Below are 22,286 nucleotides of genomic sequence, written 5' to 3'. Positions count from 1 at the left end.
ATAGGAATAAGAGAATCTACGGTCGGGCACCTCAAACCCGTCTCATACGTCCGGACGGGCCACTCGATCACTGACCGGTCACGAAATTTTGACCCAGTCGGGCGCCTCAAACGCCCAGGCTGACGGATACCCCTCATATCCAACTCAAATATAGGGCAGATATGGGGGCGACCGGGCAAGTCCGCCACGTCGGCATGGCCCACACTGGCCCTCATTGATCCCACATATATTTGTCCATGTCCGCTTGCCGGACCAAACCCTAGTCACTTCACTCCACTCCCCTCCACTCCCATCTGCCACCCAAGCTCACCTCCAGCGATCTTCAGCCTTCTCCGACATGGCGAGCAGCAGATCCGAGTCCTTCACCTCCAGATCCATCGACCACGAACTCATCCCACTCAGCCCCGAGAAGGAGATAGTCGTCCGGCTTACGCTCCGCCGCTCCCGGGAGGAGCCTCCCAACGGCAACGCTCGGACTCGTAATGTCAGGAATCCATTGCGTTCGCACAACCGATGCATGGATCCTGTGTCGTTGCCTCGCCGAAGGCAGTGCAATCCATCTGACGTCCATACACCATGCCAAACGTGCAACCCCTCCTTTGGCCTGTCGAGGACGCACCATGGGCGTCCGTAGACGCAAACATGGCATGGCGTGCCCACCATGCAAGGTAGCGCGCAGGAGGCGACGAAGGCCCTCACGATGATGGACGTTAGAAGGCAGAGTCGCACTCTCCGACACCCCGTACGGTGCACCAATGCGGGCGCCACAACCACGGCGTGATGAACATCGGCACCTCCAAGAGGGATCCGTTATCGATCTCACGTCCACTGGCACTATCCGGATTACAGGCTCTGGCAAGGAAGAGTAAGGCATAGAAGATGATGAGAGCTCGACTATCGTGCGCCGACTAGTGTCTCATGTCCTACTCTACCTTGCCGACGACCGGACCGACACTACGAAGGACGCAAGCAACCACCAGACATGGGCACGAAGGAACCAAACGAGCTCCACTTTATATTAGGTTTACATTGCATGTAACAGTATGGATTTGAGGTTTCTAATTTGAGGTATCCAGGGCATTTGAGGGGTCAAATTTGCCTAATCCAGTTGTAGATGCTCTAATGCCTAAACTTTAAGTTTCTCTTTTAGGTTACATGTTCTAAATTATTCTAGCTAAAAATATCAAGACGTCATGTGGTTATCATACCCAGCAGCTTAATTCCTGATTTTGCGTACACTTGGCTTTTCTTGTACACTCTCCGTCCCGATGCAAAGTTGACTCATTTATTTTGGGACGGAGGGAGTAATATATTGCACATACAGCAGGTCAAAATAAGGGCACCAATATGTTATTCTATATATCTTTACAACGGCAGGATTACATGAGTGTATTGTTAAAAGGGAAATGAAGTTAAAAAAAATGCATATGCTGGGCTCATTCAGTTATACTTGACCACAGTAATCAAATTAACTCCGCCAAGCACTGTCCCAGGCTGTTGTTCATTGGAAAGATTAGTTTTGGTTCCTGCACATGGGAGGAACAGGTTCAAGAATTACCATCACATTGCTTGCTGCGTCAGTACAAGACAGACGCTTATTTCATGCTATGAACTGGACAATTGTAAAGCTGAACCTCCTACCTTGATTGACTGTTTATTTTGACCATTACTGGTGTAATTACAACTTGGGCCTGGCCGACTCTGCATCAAGCAGTTGTGCATACATATCTGTGATTTCTTTTGCAAAATACGCCTTTGCTTGCGGTCTTTTGACCTACAAAAGTACGGAATACGGAAATGAAGTGTCAGATTCCCGCATTTCAATCCACTCAAACAGAATTGATGGACCTACCTTGAATGTTGGGGTGAGGAGGCCATTTTCTAGTGTAAATGATTCAGCAACAAGAGTAACAGCTTTGACAAACTCAAAACCTCTTAGCTGATACAACAATAATTACACAAATACCATCAGGAATCATTCGGTCACGTCCAGAATAGAGAATGTTAGTTATGGAGAGTGTGCAACAACAGTTAAGAGAGACCTGTGCTTCCTTCCCAATAGAATCCATGTCAGCCAGCACAGCAGCTCTTGCTCTAGGATCAGAACAGAGCTGTCTTAAATCCTCATACTACAGGTTAGTAAGGACAAATTAGAGCATAAACATGTAACACAAATATCTAGAGTCTCATTTATAGTTCTGGTTTTGGAAATGGGATCTGTATTTTTCTAATTATACGGAATTCACTGTTTCAGTATTCATAATCCGAACATACGAGGGAAAAAATATATTGATAGTTTACATTGTTGGAGAAATATGCAACTTATGTTATTAGGAGGCCAAAGGCAACATATATACACATGCATGAGGATGCCAAAAGGCTACAGGAGGATGTCAAAGAGACTAGAATGCAAAATACCAAAAGACATGACTGATATAACTCTAACACCCCCCTCAAACTTATGGTGGATCCACAACACTGAGTTTGGAAAGGTGAAATCCATGTCGCGCTCTAGCCTGGGCCTTTGTGAAGAAGACAGATAGCTGTAACTCAGAAGCCACATACTGAAGAGCAACAACATGATCCTGCACAGCAGCGCGCACATAAGAAGCATCAACACCAATATGCTTGGTAAGTTCATGCTTCACGGGATCCCGCGTAATACTGATAGCACCACTACTGTCTGACAAGAGAGTGGTAGGTGTAGTAACAGAAACACCAAAATCCTCCAGTAACCATCGTAACCAAGTCACCTCTGCCGTCAGAAGAGACATAGCTCGCAACTCAGCCTCTACACTCGAACGGAAACTGCAGTCTGTTTCTTCGTCTTCCGGGGAATGAGAGAACCACCAAGAGAAACACAATAAGTAGAAAGTGAACGGCGATCCGTAGGATCACTAGACCACGTAGCATTCGAATAGGCCTGGAGCTGTAACGAGCTGGAGCGGGGAAAGAAGAGACGGTGAGAGATCGTGCCACGAAGATATCGTAGAACACGAAGAAGGTGGCTATAGTGTACCGAAGTGGGAGAAGAAACAAACTGACTCAAGATATGGACAGGATAGGAGATGTCCGGACGAGTGACAACGAGATAGACAAGACTCCCAACAAGATGACGATAACGTGTCGGATCAGACAAGGGCTCACCATCAGAAGCACGAAGGTGAACATTGAGCTCCATAGGAGTCTCAACAGTGCGTCATCACTAAGAACCGCACAAGCAAGATCCTGGATATACTTTTCTTGAGAAATAAGAAAGCCATCAGAGGTGGAGGAAACCTCAATCCCAAGAAAGTAACGAAGAGGACCAAGATCGGACATAAGAAACTGCTCAATGAGACAGGCCTTGACAAAGCCAATGTACTCAGGGTCGTCGCCAGTGATGATCATGTCATCAACATATAGAAGAAGAAGAGTCCGCCCACGAGTTGAAAGGTGGACAAACAGCACTGGATCATGAGCACTCGCTGAAAAACCAGCGGAGGTCACCACAAAGGCAAAACGCTCAAACCAGGCGTGAGGGCTTGCTTAAGGCCATAAAGAGAAAGACGAAGACGACATACCATACCATCCGGAACATAATACCCGGATGGTGGTTGCATATAAACCTCCTCACGCAACTCACCATTAAGAAAAGCATTCTTAACATCAAGCTGAGAAACAGACCAATGGCGAATAGAGACCACAGCGAAAAGTGTGCAGATAGTGGTCATATGGGCCATAGGAGCAAATGTCTCATCGTAATCACCACCATGCTCCTGCTGAAAGCCACGAGCCACAAGACGAGCTTTGTAACGCTCAAGAGAACCATCAGAGCGAGTCTTAACCTTGTAAGACCCACTTACAAGTGATGGGACGAACACCGGGAGGAAGAGAAACAATATCCCACGTGCCCGTACGCTCAAGAGCAGCAAGCTCCTCCGCCATCGCAAACTACCATTCAGGATGAACAACAGCATCGCGATAAGAGGTAGGCTCAAGTACAACCGAAAGACCATATCGACTAGGAGAATAGCGGTCAAGGGGAGGGCGAGGCCGAGCCCAAAGACCATAAGTCAGCTAGGATGAGGAGGACGACACACCAAAAGTAGATGGTGCGTCAGTGGATTTATCCACAACACGTGGACGACAAGTATAATGAAAAGGAAAGGAGGGAAGAGGTGGAATCATTAGAGGTGGAGACGGGGAGTGTATCGATGATGAAGATGGAGAAGGGGAAGATATTGGTGATGAAGGTGGAGAAGGAGAAGGTATCGATGATGAAGGTGGAGAATCATGCGATGAGGGAGGAGAAGGTATCGATGATGAAGGTGGAGAATCATGCGATGAGGGAGGAGAAGAATCCCTAGGAGAGGACGGCGTCGGATCTGCAATAGCAGGACGAGAATGGGAATACTGGGCACAGAGGGAGGTGTATCTGAAAACGTAAGAAAGGAGATGTCCTCCACTGAAAAAGCCAAGGAGGATGGATGTCGGTAGAAGGGACGAGACTCGTCAAAAGTCACATCTCGGGAAATACACATCCCACGACCGACAGGATCCCAACACTGATAGCCCTTATGCTCATCATTGTATCCAAGAAAGATACACTCAACAGACTGAGAGGTCAGTTTGGTGCGCTCACAAGGGACAAGCAAAACATAGCAAACGCAACCAAACAAACGAAGCGCCGAATAATCAGGAGGATGACCGAAAAGACGCTCGAGAGGAATACCACCCTGTAGAGCAGTAGAAGGCTGAATGTTGATGAGGTAACAGCCTCAGCTGAAAAGTAGGGCGGAAGAGAGGTGGCGATCATCATCGCACGCGCCGTCTTAAGAAGGTGACGATGCTTGCGCTCAGCCACACCATTCTGAGAATGAGCACCAGGACAAGAGAACTGAATAAGAGTATCCTACTTAGCAAGAAATCCTCACGGTGCATGAGAGATATAGTCACCGGCTGAATCTACGCGAAAAACACAAATAGAAGTGGAAAACTGGGTATGAACCATGGCCGCAAATTTTTTGTATATAGATAAGACCTCACTACGAGAAGACGTGAAATAGATCCGAGTGTACCGAGAAAAATCGTCTATAAAATAATATAGTGCGATGACCCCCTTTCAAAGTGAAGGGAGCCGGACCCCAAACATCAGAGTGAACGAGATCAAAAGAACACTCGGACACTGACTCACTGTGAGGGTAGGGCAGCTGAATCTGCTTACCAAGTCTACAACCCATACAACCAACGAAGCATTACCGGAGATAAACCCCAGAACTCCGCGATGAACCAAAGACGAGAGACGAGGACCACATAAATGGCCAACACGATGATGCCATTGCTGAAAAGAGCTAGTAGATGCAGCTACAGGAGCCGTGAGACTAGCGGCGGTGGCAGCGGAGGGAAGACGAAGCCAGTCAAGCCCCCAAAGACCATCAGAGCGTCGAGGGCCAGCACCAAGCAGAGCGCCCGTGTGACGATCCTGAACAAAACACGAATCAAAGTCGAGAATGACCCTACAACTAGAGTCAACGATCTGACCATTGGATATGAGCTGCATGGTAAGTCGAGGAACATGAGCGACAGAGGGAACATGAAATGAAGAAGTGAAAGAGTGCCTCGACTAGCTACAGGGAGGGGAGTGCCATCAGCTGTAAGAACACGAACTGGAGACTCGGCGGGTCAAATGGAGGTTAAAGTGGAAGAATCATAAGTCATATGAAAAGACGCTCCATTATCAAGAATCCATGGGGATGTACCTGAATGAGTAGATGGTGGTTTCTCAATGCCAGAAGAGTCAGCCACGGAAACTGCAGAACCTGACGGTGAAGAATCCCAAGCATCAAGCAGGCACCGCAGCTGCTCAATCTCATGCGCAGACAGGGACACGGCCAAAGAGGTTGAGGTAGAAACACCTGCCCACGATGAGCAGTCGTCACCACTCGTGAAAGCAGCGTGTGGAGTCGACCGAGATTAGTGAGTCGCCTAGAACCGCATGTGGAAGCCACTTGGGGAGCCGACGTAGAGCGGTCGCCGTCGCGCGCGGAAGCCGCGAGGGGAGTTGGTGTAGGGCGACAATCACTGGGTGCGGAAGTCGTAGGAAGAATTGCTGAAGAACGACCAACACGGGCCAGCAGAGGCGGTGCAGCTGCTGAAGGAGTTGACGTAGAGTGGCCAGCAACACCGCGAAAGTCGCAAAAGGTGTCAAAGTAGAGCGACAGCCATCACCTCCAAGCGGGCGAGCACCAAGCACCAAGGAAAGGCGCATGTGCGAGACGGGATCAATGTAGGGAACACCGTGGAAAAACATCGAGCAGCGAGGAAGAGGCGTACCCGACGAGAGCATTGTACTTCTTTTTTTTCTTTTTTCTTTTTTAGAGATATCCGATCTGGATCTGGATGACTAACTGGACTGGAACCAGTAGCAGTTCCACGCCACACAGGCACACACGTGCCCACCCGCGAAAGTAAGAGCAGCAGAGTGGGACTGCAGGGCCGGATGGGTGCCGGCAGCGGACAAGGCCGGTGGACGGCGGCGGACAGGGCCACATCGGGTGGCCAGCGGCGGCAGCGGACGGGGACGTGGCCTAGGAGCTCCGGGCGGCCAGCGGCAGCAGCGGCTCGACCAGGAAGAGCAGAAGGCGGGCGCGCAACGGCTCGACCAAAGAGCTGCAGCCAGAGACGCACCGTTCGGATTGAGGCCGAAATAGTTCAGGGGCGGCAGTCCCGATCAAGGATGCATCGGGCTTTAGGAACTAGCGGCCAGCGACAGCAGGAAACAACAAAGAACGGCGGCTGGGGGCAGAATCAGCAGCTGGTCAGCGGAGATCGTGACCTCCGATAGGGGCTGCTCTTTGTCCAGATCGGGATCAATCTTGCACGGACGAGAAAGATGACTAGGCAGAGTAAAGCAACGGCAACATAGAAAAATTGCACGCGCGAGAGGCAAGAGACAATTTGGAGCAGCGCAGCCGAAACAGGATGATCGCGGCGGCCGCATTGGATCGAGCACGAGTTGCAGCGTGCGAAAAGAAGACCTAAAGTTCTAATACCATGTTGGAGAAATATGCAACTTATATTATTAGGAGGCCAAAGCCAACATATATACACATACATGAGGATGCCAAAAGGCTACAGGAGGATGTCAAAGAGACTAGAATGCAAAAGATCAAAAGACATCACTAATATAACTCTAACATACATTTCCAAATAATCGGTATTTTCTAGTTAGGGTTCCTCTGATTATGTTTTCTTAAGAGATGAGGAGAAGGTGATGCATGTATGCCACAATCAACAAATATTACCTGGATTCCTTCTAATGCAGCCCAACTCTTCAACACCTCTGGCTCAACAGCTACAACGGCAACTAGGCAAGAATTAAAGCTATCACCTGCATCCAAACCAACATATTCAAAATATGCATGACCAACATTAATAGTTACAGCAAACAGAAAATCGTGATATTACCATATACAAAGCACTGGGCAATGAACTTGCACTTAGCATAAACATTCTCGATCTTCTCCGGAGCTATGTATTCTCCTTGAGCTAACTTGAAAATATTCTTTTTCCTTGAGGCACGGACATATAAAAAATAGTAATTTAGGAAGAGAAGCCAGACTAAACAGAGTCCAGGGGAAAGGCATGCGGAGAGTATAGAGACAACAGATAGATAAGATGCAATAGATACAACACCCAAAGTAAAATAAAAGCCTAATGGAAATATGGGGTGTCTTTCAGTTTTACCTGTCTATAATCTTTAGGAGCCCTCCAGGCAGCCACAAACCTATGTCCCCAGTATGCAACCAACCATCCTCATCAATGACCTCTCTGCTGCATGTTACAAAACACATCCGTATATCACTTGACAAATTATATGAACCATTTATCAAATTTTACTTAACAAAAGGTAAACAAGTAGGATATCAAGTTACGTTTGAACTTCATCTTTATAGTAACCCTGGAATATTATAGGTCCCCGGGCACATATTTCTCCACGAGGGTATGGTTGATCCTCAGATGTGTAATTCATTTCAGGGACGTCCACAAGTTTAACCTCTGAAAATGAAAACAGGGTTTGCATTATGAAAGCATGTGAGCGAGCTGTGCAAATATTACGAAACACATGGAACACGGCTTCATTTGTTACATGAGTAAGGATATTTGATATCTTTCACAACAATTAGACTAATTTTATTCAATCCAATCAGCATACAGAATTAAACAAATAGAAGAACTTAAAACTAACTCCAAAACAAATGCCAAACATAAAATATTAATAAATGATTATATGGGATAAGTTTCTTTGATGCAGCTATTTTTGTAATAATCATCAGCTTTCAAAATCTGACCATCATTGCAAAATAATTAAATCCATGCAAGTGTATCATAACTTTAGGATGGCTTCTCTGTATACTGTTATTGCATTAAGTTGGCCTCATGGACAATTAGCATCTGTATAAGCACAACTTTAGCCAAGCATATCTGATTCCACGCCTGAAAAATGGAGCTTACCACAAGCAGGATTGGGAGATCCAACATGACCAATTGATATATCACCAACATCCATTAAAGTAATGACGCAAGATGTTTCTGTCATTCCGTAGCCTTCAAGAATATCACCACCAAAGCATCTATAAAAGAAAGTGTTATGATTAACAAAGCCAGGTTCTTCATCATGCCACACTAAGGGAGGGCAAATGAAGTTAGCTTACATTCTGAGGAATTCCATTACATCTGGCGACAATGGAGAAGCACCTGAAGACATAACTCTTACTCGTCCACCCAGCCTAGCTTTTATTTTGTTAAATACCAACTTATCCCACACTGGGGATGGATTCCGTCCTAAAGACATAAGAGTAAAAAATATACATTCATTATATACGTATTGGTGGTAAATAAGATTGAATTAAATGTTCAGTAAATGCGAAAATGCATCTTTCAGTACAATGAAAACTTCTTGGGAATTCAGATACTAGCTCAAGTTTCAGTGTATGAGTTACATGCTTCAGTGTAACTAACCCAAGAGGATTACTAGCTCCAGCTTCAGTGTACTAACAATAAATGCTCTATGTTATGACCGGTACTACGTACGTACCAACGGAGGAGGCCCAGTGGGCAGGATTAGTACGGGCTTAGCCCAAGTTATCTTAGTTATCTTTTAGTCCAAGTTATCTTAGTTATCTTAGAGTCCAAGTTATCGAGATTATATAAACCAATGTAAACAGCTCTTTTGGAATTAAGCAATAAGACAATTCTATTGCCGAACCCGAACCCTAGCCGCCGCCTCCTCTACTCGCGGCCGCCTCCTCCCTGCGTCGAGACAGCGCCGTCGCGCCGGCTGCGGCGCCCTCGTCTCCTCCAAACCCCCTCCTATCCTTATAACCTAAGGCAGAGGTCTGGTAGAGCCCTAGCTCCTACCACTCTATGATAGGAAACTCTAAAGTGATTAATAAAGGCTTCCAGCTTCCGTTTCCTGCGCTTATAACCTTATTTCATTTCACAAAAAGTGACCTATATGAAGATCATTTGTGTATCAGAGTCCAAATGGCTTACTGCACCATTTATGTTTCTACTTGCCAACTATATTTGATGATCACGTAATCAGTATATATATACAACAACAACAAGAACAACAAAGCCCTTCAGTCCCAAACAAGTTGGGGTAGGCTAGAGTTGAAACCCGTAAGATCTCAAAACCAAGTCATGGTTCTAGCACGTGGATAGCTAACTTCCATGCACCCCTGTTCGTGGCTAGTTCTTTGGTGATATTTCAGTCCTTCAAATCTCTCTTAACGGGCTCCTCCCATGTCAAGTTTGGTCTACCCTGACCTCTCTTGACTCCTTCCACGCACCCCTGTCCATGGCTATGCACATGTGCTTCTAGAGGCCTGCGTTGTATATGCCCAAACCATCTCAGATGATGTCGGACAAGCTTCTCTTCAAACGGTGCTACCCTAACTCTATCACGTATATCATCATTCCGGACCCGATCCTTTCATTCCGGACCCCATCCTTGCTTTTGTGGCCACATATCCATCTCGACATGCGCATATCTGCTACGCCTAACTGTTGGACATATCGCCTTCTAGTTGGCCAACATTATGCGCCACACAAGATTATAGGTTAAATCGACGTCCTATAGAACCTGCCTTTTAGCTTTTGTGGCACTCTTGTCACAGAGGATGCTAGAAGCTTGACACCACTTCATCCATCCAACTTTAATTCGATGGATCACATCTTCATCGATATCACCATCCTTCTACAGCATTAACCCCAAATATCGAAAGGTGTCCTTCTGAGGTATCACCTGCCCATCAAGGCTAACCCCTCCTCCTTATGCCTGGAGGCTAACCTCCTCCTCGTGCCTAGTAGTACTGAAACCGCACCTCATGTACTCATTTTTGGTTCCACTAAGCCTAAAACCTTTCGATTCCAAAGTATATCTCCATAGCTCTAACTTTATATAAGCCATGTCCGACAACTAGCACCACATCATCCGCAAAGATCATACCCCAATGGGATATCTCCTTGTATATATCCCTTGTGACCTCGTCCATCACCAAAGCAAAAAAAGACAAGGGCTCAAAGTTGACCCTTGGTGCAAACCTATTATAATTGGGAAATCATCAGTGTTACCATTGCTGCAGTGTATATGTGGATTGCCTAGCTCTTTCCATCAGTTAAAACTTTTGGTTGCGTTGGCTAGTGCATGAAGATTAACATGGTATCAAAGCCTAAGGTCTTGAGTTCAAGTCCTGGCTTTTGCAATTTATGTTACATTGGCTAGTGCATGAAGCTAAACATGGTATCAGGACCTAAGGTCTTGAGTTCCAGTCTTGGCTTTCGCAAATTATGATAAATTGTTGTTCCCCCCTCTGTGTCCACATATAGGCCTCTTGAGCCATACCTCTAAGTCTATTTACATGTTGACTTCCCGCATCACACGTGAGAGGGGGTGCTAAAGTGTATATATGGATTGCCTAGCCCTTTCCATTAGCTCAGGCTGATGGATGAACTAGTGAGGTGCATATGACTTACAAACAAGAGGTTCAGGGTTCAAAACCAAGTAAACGCAATAAATAATTGCAGCCTACCCCCACTTCTGTTGACCACGTCATAACTCCAAAGGAGCATAGACGTGAGGGGGAGTGTTGGAGTGTAATGTCCGGCCCTCTCCCATAGTTCGAACTTTTGGTTGCGTTGGCTGGTGCATAAAGCTTAACAGTTATCACCTGTCCGAACACTTGTCACAACATCATCGTAAATGTCCTTGATGAGGGTAATGCACTTTGTTGGGACTTTGTGTTTCTTCAACGCCCACCACACGACATCCGATGGTATCTTATCGTCGACCTTCTTCAATTCAATGAACATCATATGCAGGGATACTCCCTATATCTCTCCATAAGTTGTCGTGCCAAGAAAATGGCCTCCATAGTCGACCTCCTAGGCACGAAACAAACTTATTTTTGGCCACGTTTGTTATTCTTCTTAAGCAATGCTCAATGACTCTCTCTCTCTCTCTCATAATATCATTGTATGGTTTATCAACTTAATTCCACGGTAATTAGTACAACTTTGAATATCCCCCTTGTTCTTGAAGATTGATACTAATATACTCCGCCTCCATTCTTCGGGCATCTTGTTTGACCAAAAAATGATGTAGAAAAGCTTAGTTAGCCATACTATTCCTATGTCTCCAAGGCCTCTCCATAATTCAATCATTATAAATATGCCCTCTGGAAATTAATTTGGATAAAGAGAAAAGGGAAATCCTAAGTTGCTGACTAAAGTGTAACTTGACCCTAATGATCGATTAGGTCCAAACTAATAATGGATGACTGAAGTGGGCATATTTAAGCTTTTTACTTATATACCCCCTCCGTCCGGAATTACTGTGACAAGTAATTCGGGACGGATGGAGTATGTGTCGGAACAAAAGAATCTTAAACCAACTCTTTACCATTAATAATAGCTTGCCTCTTAGCATTATATGCAGCATGAAATAATCGTTCTTTCAACCCACCAGACTCCTTCACAGCATTTGTAATTCTGCATAAATAAGCCAAAAAGATATGGGTGGGTACTGTCACATATGATACCAAAGAGGAAAAATATAAAAAATACTGGTTTAGTGATATTTACGCAGCATAAATTTTGTTATATAACCGGGGAACACTCGCAAATATTGTTGGTTTCAGAGTATTAAGATCATCCATCAGCTTCAAATTATCCTGGAATTAACGAAAAATACTCATCAAAAAGATGAAAAGAAGCCAACATACAATGTATACACACTACAATATTATCTTGGAAGACGAACAATCCTTCAAAGGATACATTAATGGTCTTTAGTTAATCAATAAATGACCAACCAGTTTGGTAAAACTATTTAAACTAGAAACAACTCAAATGTGAAATAACGAATCTGATAATCCACTTTCAAGTTAAGTCCGGCAATAACTTATAGAAAAACTGATATGACCACTTAATATTGAATGCTTATCAAAATTGTTCTACGCACAGTTATTTGAATGATAACTCCGCCTATGTTGTCTCAACATAGCCGGTCCCAAGTCCGGGAAAAGGAGGAGGGTTGTGATAGGCGTGGCGAGCCAACGTGAAAAACCCAGCCACTCTTATGGAGATGAAACCCAAAGGAAACTCGTTGGGGCGTAACCCTCTTAGCGACGCGCCACATCGGAACCCGGGTGTGGTGTCAAATGGGCAAGGGCCGGGCCGTCACCCCCTTGGTGGCGCGCCGTATCTTGATCTGGATACGGTGATAAGTGAGCAAGGGTCGGGTCGCCGCATCCTTAGTGGCGCGCTGCACCGACGCCCCGGTGTAGTGAAAAATGAGCAAGGGTCTTCGCATTTGACTCGACGAGTGCGGAGGGTAAGGAAGTTAGCCGAGCCTAGGAGGATACGCTTAGGTAGCTGGAACGTAGGGTCCCTGACGAGTAAGTTACGAGAGCTAGTTGATACGGCGGTGAGGAGGCGTGTTGATGTCTTATGTGTCCAAGAGACCAAATGGAAGGGACAAAAGGCGAAGGAGGTGGAGGATACCGGCTTCAAGTTGTGGTACACGGGGACAACTTCAAACAAGAATGGAGTAGGCATCTTGGTCAACAAGAGCCTTAGGGATGGAGTTGTGGACGTTAAGAGGCAAGGGGACCGGATGATCCTTGTCAAGCTGGTAGTTGGGGACTTAAGTCCTCAATGTTATCAGCGCGTATGCCCCGCAAGTAGGCCACAATGAGAGCACCAAGAGGGAGTTCTGGGAAAGCCTGGAGGACTTGGTTAGGAGGGTACCTATTGGTGAGAAGCTCTTCATAGGAGGAGACCTCAATGGCCATGTGGGTACATCTAATACAGGTCTTGAAAGGGTGCGTGGGGGCTTTGGCTATGGCATCAGGAACCAAGAAGGAGAAGATGTCATGAGCTTCGCTCTAGCCTACGACATGGTTGTAGCTAACACCCTCTTTAGGAAGAGAGAATCCCATCTAGTGGCGTTCAGTAGTGGTCTACACTCTAGCCAGATTGATTTTGTCCTCTCTAGAAGAGAAGACAGACGCGCTTGCATTGATTGTAAAGCGATACCTGGAGAGAGTGTTGTCCCTCAACATAAGCTTGTGGTTGCTGACTTCCGCTTTAGGATTCGTGTCCAACGGGATAAGCGCGCCAAAGTCGCTAGAACGAAGTGGTGGAAGCTCAAGGGGGGGGGGGGGGCATCCCAGGCTTTCAGGGAGAGGGTCATTAAGGAGGGCCCTTGGGAGGAAGGAGGTGATGCAAACTTGATGTGGACGAGTATGGCGACCTTCTTGCGGAAGGTCGCTGTAGAGGAGTTTGGGGTGACCAAGGGAAGTAGAAGGGAAGCTAAGGACACCTGGTGGTGGAACGATGAGGTCCAGAAGGTTATTAGGGAGAAGAAGGACTGTTTCAGATGCCTATATCTGGACAGGAGTGCAGCTAACATGGAGAAGTATAAGGTGGCGAAGAAGGCAGCAAAGCGGGCGGTGAGTGAAGCGAGAGGTCGGGCGTATGAGGACCTCTACCAACGTTTAAACACTAAGGAAGGCGAAAGGGACATCTATAAGATGGCCAAGATTAGGGAGAGGAAGACGAGGGATGTCGGCGAAGTCAAATGCATCAAGGACGAAGATGATCAGCTTCTTGTGAAGGATGAGGCGATCAAGCGTAGATGGTGGGAGTACTTTGACAACCTTTACAATGGAGAGGTTGATAGCTCCACCATTGAGCTAGACGACTCCTTTGATGATACCATATCCAGGAGTGTGAGGTTAAGGAGGCGTTAAAAAGGATGAAAGTAGGCAAAGCGATGGGTCCTGATGGTATCCCCATCGAGGTGTGGAGAGGCCTTGGAGACATAGCGATAGTATGGCTAACTAAGCTTTTCAACCTCATTTTTCGGTCAAACAAGATGCCCGAAGAATGGAGGCGGAGTATTTTAGTACCAATCTTTAAGAACAAGGGGGATGTTCAAAGTTGTACTAATTACCGCGGAATCAAGCTGATGAGCCATACTATGAAGCTATGGGAGAGAGTCATTGAACACCGTTTAAGAAGGTTAACAAGCGTGACCAAAAACCAATTTGGTTTCATGCCTGGGAGGTCTACCATGGAAGCCATCTTCTTGGTACGATAGCTGATGGAGAGATACAGGGAGCAAAAGAAGGACCTTCATATGGTGTTCATTGATTTGGAGAAGGCCTATGATAAGATACCTCGGAATGTCATGTGGTGGGCCTTGGAGAAACACAAAGTCCCAATAAAGTACATTACCCTCATCAAGGATATGTATGATAATGTTGTGACAAGTGTTCGAACAAGTGATGGCGACACCGATGACTTTCCGATTAGAATAGGGCTACACCAAGGGTCAGCTTTGAGCCCTTATCTTTTTGATTTGGTGATGAATGAGGTCACAAGGGATATACAAGGAGATATCCCATGGTGTATGCTCTTTGCGGATGATGTGGTGCTAGTCGATGATAGCCGAACGGGGGTTAATAGAAAGTTAAGAGTTATGGAGGCGGACTCTAGAATCGAAAGGTTTTAGGCTTAGTAGAACTAAAACTGAATACATGAGGTGCAGTTTTAGTGCTACTAGGCACGAGAATGGAGAGGTTAGCCTTGGTGGGTAGGTGGTACCGGAGAGAGACACGTTTCGATATTTGGGGTCCATGTTGCAGAAGGATGGCGATATCGATGAAGACGTGGGCCACCGAATCAAGGCTGGGTGGATGAAGTGGCGCCAAGCTTCTGGCGTACTCTGTGACAAGAGAGTGCCACAAAAGCTAAAAGGCAGGTTTTATAGGACAGCTATCCGACCTGCAATGTTGTATGACGCGGAGTGTTGGCCAACCAAGAGACGACATATCCAACAGTTAGGTGTAGCAGAGATGCGCATGTTGAGATGGATATGTGGCCACACAAGGAAGGATCGGGTACGGAATCACGATATACGAGAGAGACTTGGGGTAGCACCGATTGAAGAGAAGCTGGTCCAGCATCGTCTCAGATGGTTTGGACATATTCAACGGAGGCCATCGGAAGCGCCGGTGCATAGCGGACGGATAAAGCGTGCTGAGAATGTTAAGAGGGGTCGCGGTAGACCAAACTTGACATGGGAGGAGTCCGTTAAGAGAGACCTGAAGGTTTGGAATATCGACAAAGACTTAGCCATGGACAGGGGTGCATGGAAGTTAGCTATCCACGTTCCAGAGCCATGACTTGGTTTCGAGATCTTATGGGTTTCAACTCTAGCCTACCCCAACTTGTTTGGGACTGAAAGGCTTGGTTGTTGTTGTTGTTGTTGTTGTACAGTTATTTGAATGATAATACAAAGCCATACGTAAACATATTGTCCTAAATAGTCCAGATCTACATACCCCTTGGTAGAACCCAATGGCAACACCGCGATGAAGGAGCCATATTTGGTTAGTTCTCTCATAGATGTGTGCCAAAGGTAGATATGAAATGTACCTGGGAGAATGTCGAGTAGTATTGTCAATAATATGAACTGATGTAAATTAAAAGCTTCATAGGAAAACAACAGTTATAAGTTAAATTTAAGATCTCACACGTCCGAGGGGTAAAACTTAACGCCCAAGTCCTGGCCTGCTACATTTGCAATGAAATTCGCATGAGAAAGAACAGCTCCCTGAGAAAAAAGATTGGCCTCCAGCTTTAAATATATGAAAAATAAGGGTACAAAAATCCCACTAATGGAGCATACAAATCCTTAGAGGAATGAATGTTTTACCTTTGGTGTGCCAGTAGTGCCACTAGTGTAGCAGATAGTGGCAACATCTTCAGGTTTTGGAGGCCGAAAGGGTTGAGGACTCATATGTCCCTGAGTTAAAAATAATAAAAAGAAGTCGAAATAAAAATAAAAAGGGGGAGCAGTAATAGGGATGAGCATAAAGTTAGAAGTGGTGATGTCCTTTATTCAGGATCAAAGCAAATAATGTATGGATGGTGGTTACAAATAGGTTTTGCATTTCAAATTAAATTAAATGAAGTTTACATGTCAAGCATGAACAGATACAATCGGTGAATGTTAATGTGTACGTACAGTTGCAACTTATGATAGACATACAACTCTGTCCACAACGGAATTAATATACAGACCCACCACCCTTCGTAGTCATGCAAGATTGCAGTATACACTCATTTTGTCATGTGTATTATAATGGAAGTAAAGAGTCAATGTATTTGAGCACACTTACATATTATGTCATGCAAGATTAGTTGCGATATAAATTGCACATTTTGCTTGAGCCCAATACCGTACCTCATATCATGTGCTAACTGCAAGGCTCAATAAGGTACCAGTCGAAAATCTGAAATGTATAACAGCAACCTAAGTGCAAAGCTATCGCTCAGTCCCCACCCCAGCCCGGAAGGGCACTGTTATGTTGTAATGCTGGTGGCCTGGTGCGTCTGGAAGCATCGGAACACAATCATCTTCAACGGCGCACAGCTGAGCTTGGCTCGCCTGCTTGACATGACCAAGTCGGAAGCCAGGCAATGGGTGTTGACAGGTGGAAAGGGGCTGGCCGCGCTGCTACCGGCAGCGACGGAGTCTAGCGGCTAGGGATATTGTGTTGTAATATGTGGGTGTTGCCCACTGTTGGGTTTGTACTAATTGTTCTTCTGTCAATGCATCAAAACACAAAGCTTTTGCGTATTCTCAAGGAAAAATGTTTAATGCATATCCTAACATAAGCACCAGCTAGATGTTTCAGTTTTGTACCTATCTGCAAAGTGATTCCACAAAAGCCAACTTAGCCCATCCAGATTGATGTCCGCAACAATGGCTATAACATTAATATTTCTCAACTCCGCGTACACATAAACAATGATTTACCAACTAGTTAAAATGGTATTGTGTTGACTGGCAACATTCATGAAAAGTGACCTGTATGGTGTTAAAGGATCCAACAAGGTTTGACAGGAAAACTCAATGATTATTCAGAAAGCCCACCTGTCTGTGTAGCATGGAATAGGTTATAATTTCCATTCCAGCAGCTGCAGGTGAAGATGGCATATTCTCATCGATTCCACCAACTACCTAAACAGAAAATATTAAGGCGCAAACAAGGCATTTGGGTTTTTCAAATTGCATATATTAATCTTAAATGACCTGCACTTACCACGATAAGGCGCACACAAGGCATTTGAGTTATAAAGCTTAATAGCTGAAATGAGCAGACAAATATAAGTCAAAATAAGGTTAAATTCATATGTACTTGAGTACTTCCTTATCAGAGTCTATCTCATTATACAGTGCAAAGCTAGATGCAAGCTGGTGTGCATAATATGATTGCTAGAATTAAATTAGGATTAAAGACCAAGCCAAACCTATTGCCAGATCATCGCACACACACAAAAATTGTCGCCAGATCAGACCCCAGTACCCAACACTTCGACGATGCATGTATGCGAATTTGGTCCAGAACTAACGGCATTTGATATCCATTCATAAACTATACGGCCTTTTGACACTATGAAGCACTCCTGAGAGTGAGTATATGAGATATAAACAAAGCCCCAAGTAGGATAACATCAACATTAAAACCAAGACTCAGTTTCCATTTACCAGGAGAGTGCTTGCCAGTTGCAAGCCTGGCTAGGACCAGTATGACAACAAAATTGAAGGAAAGCTGTAAGGGATGCCCCTACAGTATAAACAGGAACCCAAATTCACATCCACGAGGACTAAAATCCAGGTGGTGGGATGGGATTGTACATCCACTCCCCAACCAAGTGGGCTAGGCTCACTTTCTACCAGTGTGTCAATGTAATGTTACAGGTTATTCAGTGCTCTTCTATAAGTACTGTTTTAATGTACTGTACAAACTAGGAATAGTCTAGGTTTAGATAAAGCATTGAAGCTCACAGTGCTTAGTGTTTGTGGAACACAGAAGATAGCCTCTACTGATGCATGATTCACAATGAACTGAACTGCATCTGGACCTGTAGCCAATAAGAAAAACAAAATCAGTCTCTAAATGATTAAAGGGAGAACGATGATCATTCTGTGCTGTGGACATACCAAGAGTATCATATAGTGGCACAGAAACATATGAATACGCAGAACAAGCATTGTCAACTATGGTCCACTCAGGTCTATTTATAAAATACAGACCAACACGTGCGCCCTGATTCAGATCAGAAGAATACTCGATGGTAAGTTGAAACAAATTCCCTATAGGGCAATTTAAGTGTCATTTCAAGACATCAACATCTACAGCTTTATCTGAACAGAAAGAAAAGGACAAGTGCCTTTTTCAGACACTGATGACTCACTTTAGGTATTCCATGACAAATAAGGCCAGAACCTATTGCAGTCCTGCTTGTGCCAGCTTCTCCATAAGTCATCCATTTGTAGCTGTAATGTTATTTCTCGCTCAAGAGCTAGGATAAGATAAGGAACACTACAATAGGTAAATCTAAGGCATACATCAGATAATCGGTCCTTACTCTCCAATTGTTCCATCTGCATGGACCCTTGTACCTAGGTATCTACAATCTCTGAAAGTCTCAACTGCATTCCTGTTCAATTAAAGATAGCAAGGACACTATACATGAGATATTGTTAAGGTACTGCGATTGGAATAATATGAAATACGACCATATAGACACACTAGGAGCAGCTAGAGACTTTTGGCATGGCACACTGATTGTCCATACTAAGGGTCACTTTAGCAAAACATCCCATCAGCCCAAGGTTTTCAAAAACATGTAAGACTACGAATATCATATCATTGAGCATTTATTTTTCTTATCAACAACTTAGGCTGCGCCAACTCATTTTGCCAGTTTTAAACAAAATCTTCAGACAAAAGCTTCTATATTTATATTCAAGTTATTTTGCAGCTCTTGATTTTTACGGCGGCAAGTTTCCTCTGGCAACAAAAGTAAGAAACCAAAGAAAAAGAGAGTCCCAACTTGCATTAGTTTGTGCCAAACCCATAGATTTATTACTCAATAGAAATAAGTGTGTTAGAATAACCTTGATGGCACTTCCGAATTGTATCACTTTCTGTGAGCTCTAGGTCACCCTGTGCCGTCATAACTCTTTTATAACTTAATGAAATGCACGAGAACGTATTCTCTCAAAAACAAAGAAAAGAAATACAGTGATAAATAACTGAAGTGATTAACACCAAGGGTTCTACCGGCGAGCAGCATGGGCAAGCCAGCCTGGGATCGTATCCTCACTGCTGCTTTATTTAGCCAGTTGGCTGGTTTCTCCTAGCTACCATTCGTATTTATTTTATTTCTGATAAATAACTGAATTATTTTGTCAAGAGAGAAATTAAGGTGAGTATGCTTACACAAAGTTATCATGCAACGTCCCAATGTCTGGGTGGTCTGAAAATCTATCTATCAGCGTTATAGGTGAATGTGCAGATCTGCACAAGATTAGAAGCGCAATTATGAGTCACGAAATAGGCAAAAATGCAACATAACATTATGGTTCCTGACTGTAGATCTGCCAGAGATTAGAAGCGCAATTATGAGTCAAGACATAAGCAAAATGCAGCAAAATATTATACTGCCTCAAGAACCTACCGGTACACGTTCCACTTCCCAGTCTTTAACTTCTCAGGGAGGACAGCGCTGTAGCCAAGCACTGGAGGAACTAATTGCAATAAGTTTCTGGCGATCGGTGAGCTATATTTGAAACAAATGAAGAAAAAAAAGTCCTTGTCCCTCGCTCGCTTGGGGGTACTGGTACAGTAGTGCCGTCCAGCGAGTCAACGGCGGGCAGGGGAAGAAAGATAGAGGGCCTGGGATGCGTGCGTACCGTGGGCGTACTCCCCTGCGGTGGGATTGGGGCCGAGGCTATCGGAGGTGCAGCGGTCGGCGGTTGCTTGGGGCTGAAGGTGGGCGGAGACGGCGCGGAGGCGGCGCTCGGTTGCGTCCATCGGTGGGTTTGCCGTAGCTGGCGCTGCTGGGCAGGGTAGGTGGGGGAGCAGAGCGGAGGGGAAACGGAATGTGTACCGCGTGGGAGAAGAGCGGAGACGGAGGTGTTTGGACAAAACGGGCAACAGAGGAAGAATTTCTTCGAATTTGGGCACAATTCGTTTGGTCTTTTTGGTTCGAGAGATCTTCCTACACGCGAACGCGCGCATTATTAGAAAATTGACCTCCCATGTAATTTTTTTAAAACACCCTTATATTACGAGGTGTGCTTCGACTCATCTTTTTAAAAGATCAACCAGATCGTGAAATGTCTACATCAAACGAGCTGAGTACATTTTCATCACTGCAGGTCTACAACACAGGTCTTGTTGTAGAATTATATAATATGATTCTTGTAGCAGAATTTTCTTGCACCAACTGTTTTATTGTGATTTTCTTTTTTTGCAATTAAGATTTTGTTACAATTTATTTTCGCAACTGAGATTTTACCAATAGAGATTTTGTTGTAAAACATAGATCCGTCGTAGGTTATTATAACAGGATATATATTTCAGAAACATAGTCCCTACTACAGAACCGCTATGCGGGAACGTCGTTTGGACGCGTGTCATACAAGGAAAGTGACGGACGCGGCCACTGCAATGGTTAGCTTTTCCTTTATAATATATTTATCAATTAATCAAAAGGTTATTACAATCACTCATTACACCTTGCACGGCAGGATAGAGTTAGGGTCTGTTTGGAACTGCTCTGCTCCTTAAAATTCAGCTCTGCTTCAGAAAAGACAAGCCAAACGGGGTAGCTCCACGATATGCCGCTCCGAAAAAAAACTAGAATCTGGGGTAGAACTTCAAAGTTTTTATGAAGCTCCTGAGACGGTGCTTCAAAAAACTCTAGAAGCTAGAGTTGGGGGAAAATTACCCACCACTGCCACCAGTAAGTGGATACCCCTTCGTTTATTTCCCCTCAACCAATCAAATAGATTGTTTCCATCAGATTTTCTATTTTTGAAGCTGGAGCTAGATGGAAGCCAAACATTCTCTTAATAGTGATATAGCTTCTGTATGAAACTGCTTCAAAGTGAATTTGATGAAGTGAAGCTAATTTTGATGAATTGAATCAGTCCCAAATAGGCCCTTAATAAGCAATCCGTCCGACCTACTACTAAAACTAAACTTAACAATCTCATATGCCACCTCATTGGCACGCCAATTTATTTCTGAAGAACTCAAATTTTGAAACATCTTGGGAATACTCATAGCCTCTTTCTTCATATCAATAAGAGCGGACATGTCAAGCTTCTCATTTGCAAGGAAAGAATGTACGAAAGCGCAGTTAGTCTCCAAAATAATAGACTGGTGAAGGACGAAAGGACGTTGATGCCGCCTAGAGGGGGGTGAATAGGCGTTGTCGATGCCGCCTAGAGGGGGGTGAATAGGCGTTGTTGATGCCGCCTAGAGGGGGGTGGATAGGCGCTTTAAAATAAATACGGTCTAGGCTTGAACCAATGTGAAATAAAACTAACGTTTAGTTTGTCAAGCACAAAACCTAAAACAACTAGGTCCACCTATGTGCACCAACAACTTATGCTAAGTAAGATAAACAACTAAGTGATAGCAAGATATATAACATGAAATAACATGGTTATTACAAAGTAAAGTGCATAAGTAAAGGGCCCGGGTAAGAGATAACTGAGGCACTTGGAGAAGACTATGTATCCCCAAGTTCACACCCTTGCGGATGCTAGTATCTGTTTGGTACGGTGTGAAGGCACGATGCTGCCCAAGAAGTCACTAGGGCCACCATAATCTCCTTGCGCCCTTGCACAATGCAATATGTCGTGA

The 22,286-nt window shown here is 44.8% G+C and overlaps 1 protein-coding gene across 2 annotated transcripts; it reads right to left on the bottom strand.

Annotated features, from left to right (window-relative positions):
• Positions 1 to 1,288: 1,288 nt before the first annotated feature.
• On the bottom strand, positions 1,289 to 20,556 carry LOC123448176 (long chain acyl-CoA synthetase 6, peroxisomal-like). Of its 2 annotated transcripts, XM_045124983.1 has the most exons (24): positions 20,324 to 20,556; positions 20,089 to 20,149; positions 19,851 to 19,928; positions 18,994 to 19,065; positions 18,820 to 18,901; positions 18,566 to 18,671; positions 18,410 to 18,486; positions 17,664 to 17,708; positions 17,495 to 17,581; positions 16,271 to 16,360; positions 16,089 to 16,168; positions 15,897 to 15,990; positions 12,130 to 12,218; positions 11,948 to 12,036; positions 8,697 to 8,826; positions 8,497 to 8,615; positions 7,917 to 8,040; positions 7,729 to 7,815; positions 7,450 to 7,553; positions 7,287 to 7,372; positions 2,043 to 2,129; positions 1,853 to 1,939; positions 1,642 to 1,774; positions 1,289 to 1,526 (listed from the first exon to the last, which is right to left on the bottom strand). In XM_045124983.1, the coding sequence occupies exons 1-23, from the start codon at positions 20,442 to 20,444 to the stop codon at positions 1,679 to 1,681; spliced, it is 2,091 nt and encodes a 696-aa protein (XP_044980918.1). In that variant the 5' UTR covers positions 20,445 to 20,556; the 3' UTR covers positions 1,289 to 1,526; positions 1,642 to 1,678. The 2 variants fall into 2 exon arrangements, with proteins under 2 accessions (XP_044980918.1, XP_044980920.1); XM_045124985.1 differs by lacking the exons at positions 18,994 to 19,065; positions 19,851 to 19,928; positions 20,089 to 20,149; positions 20,324 to 20,556 and adding an exon at positions 18,974 to 18,992.
• Between the last annotated feature and the right edge of the window lie 1,730 nt (positions 20,557 to 22,286).

Source organism: Hordeum vulgare, chromosome 4H (genome assembly GCF_904849725.1).
Source record: "Hordeum vulgare subsp. vulgare chromosome 4H, MorexV3_pseudomolecules_assembly, whole genome shotgun sequence".
Classification (NCBI taxonomy): Eukaryota; Viridiplantae; Streptophyta; class Magnoliopsida; order Poales; family Poaceae; genus Hordeum; species Hordeum vulgare.
This window is presented reverse-complemented; position numbering and strand designations above follow the sequence as displayed.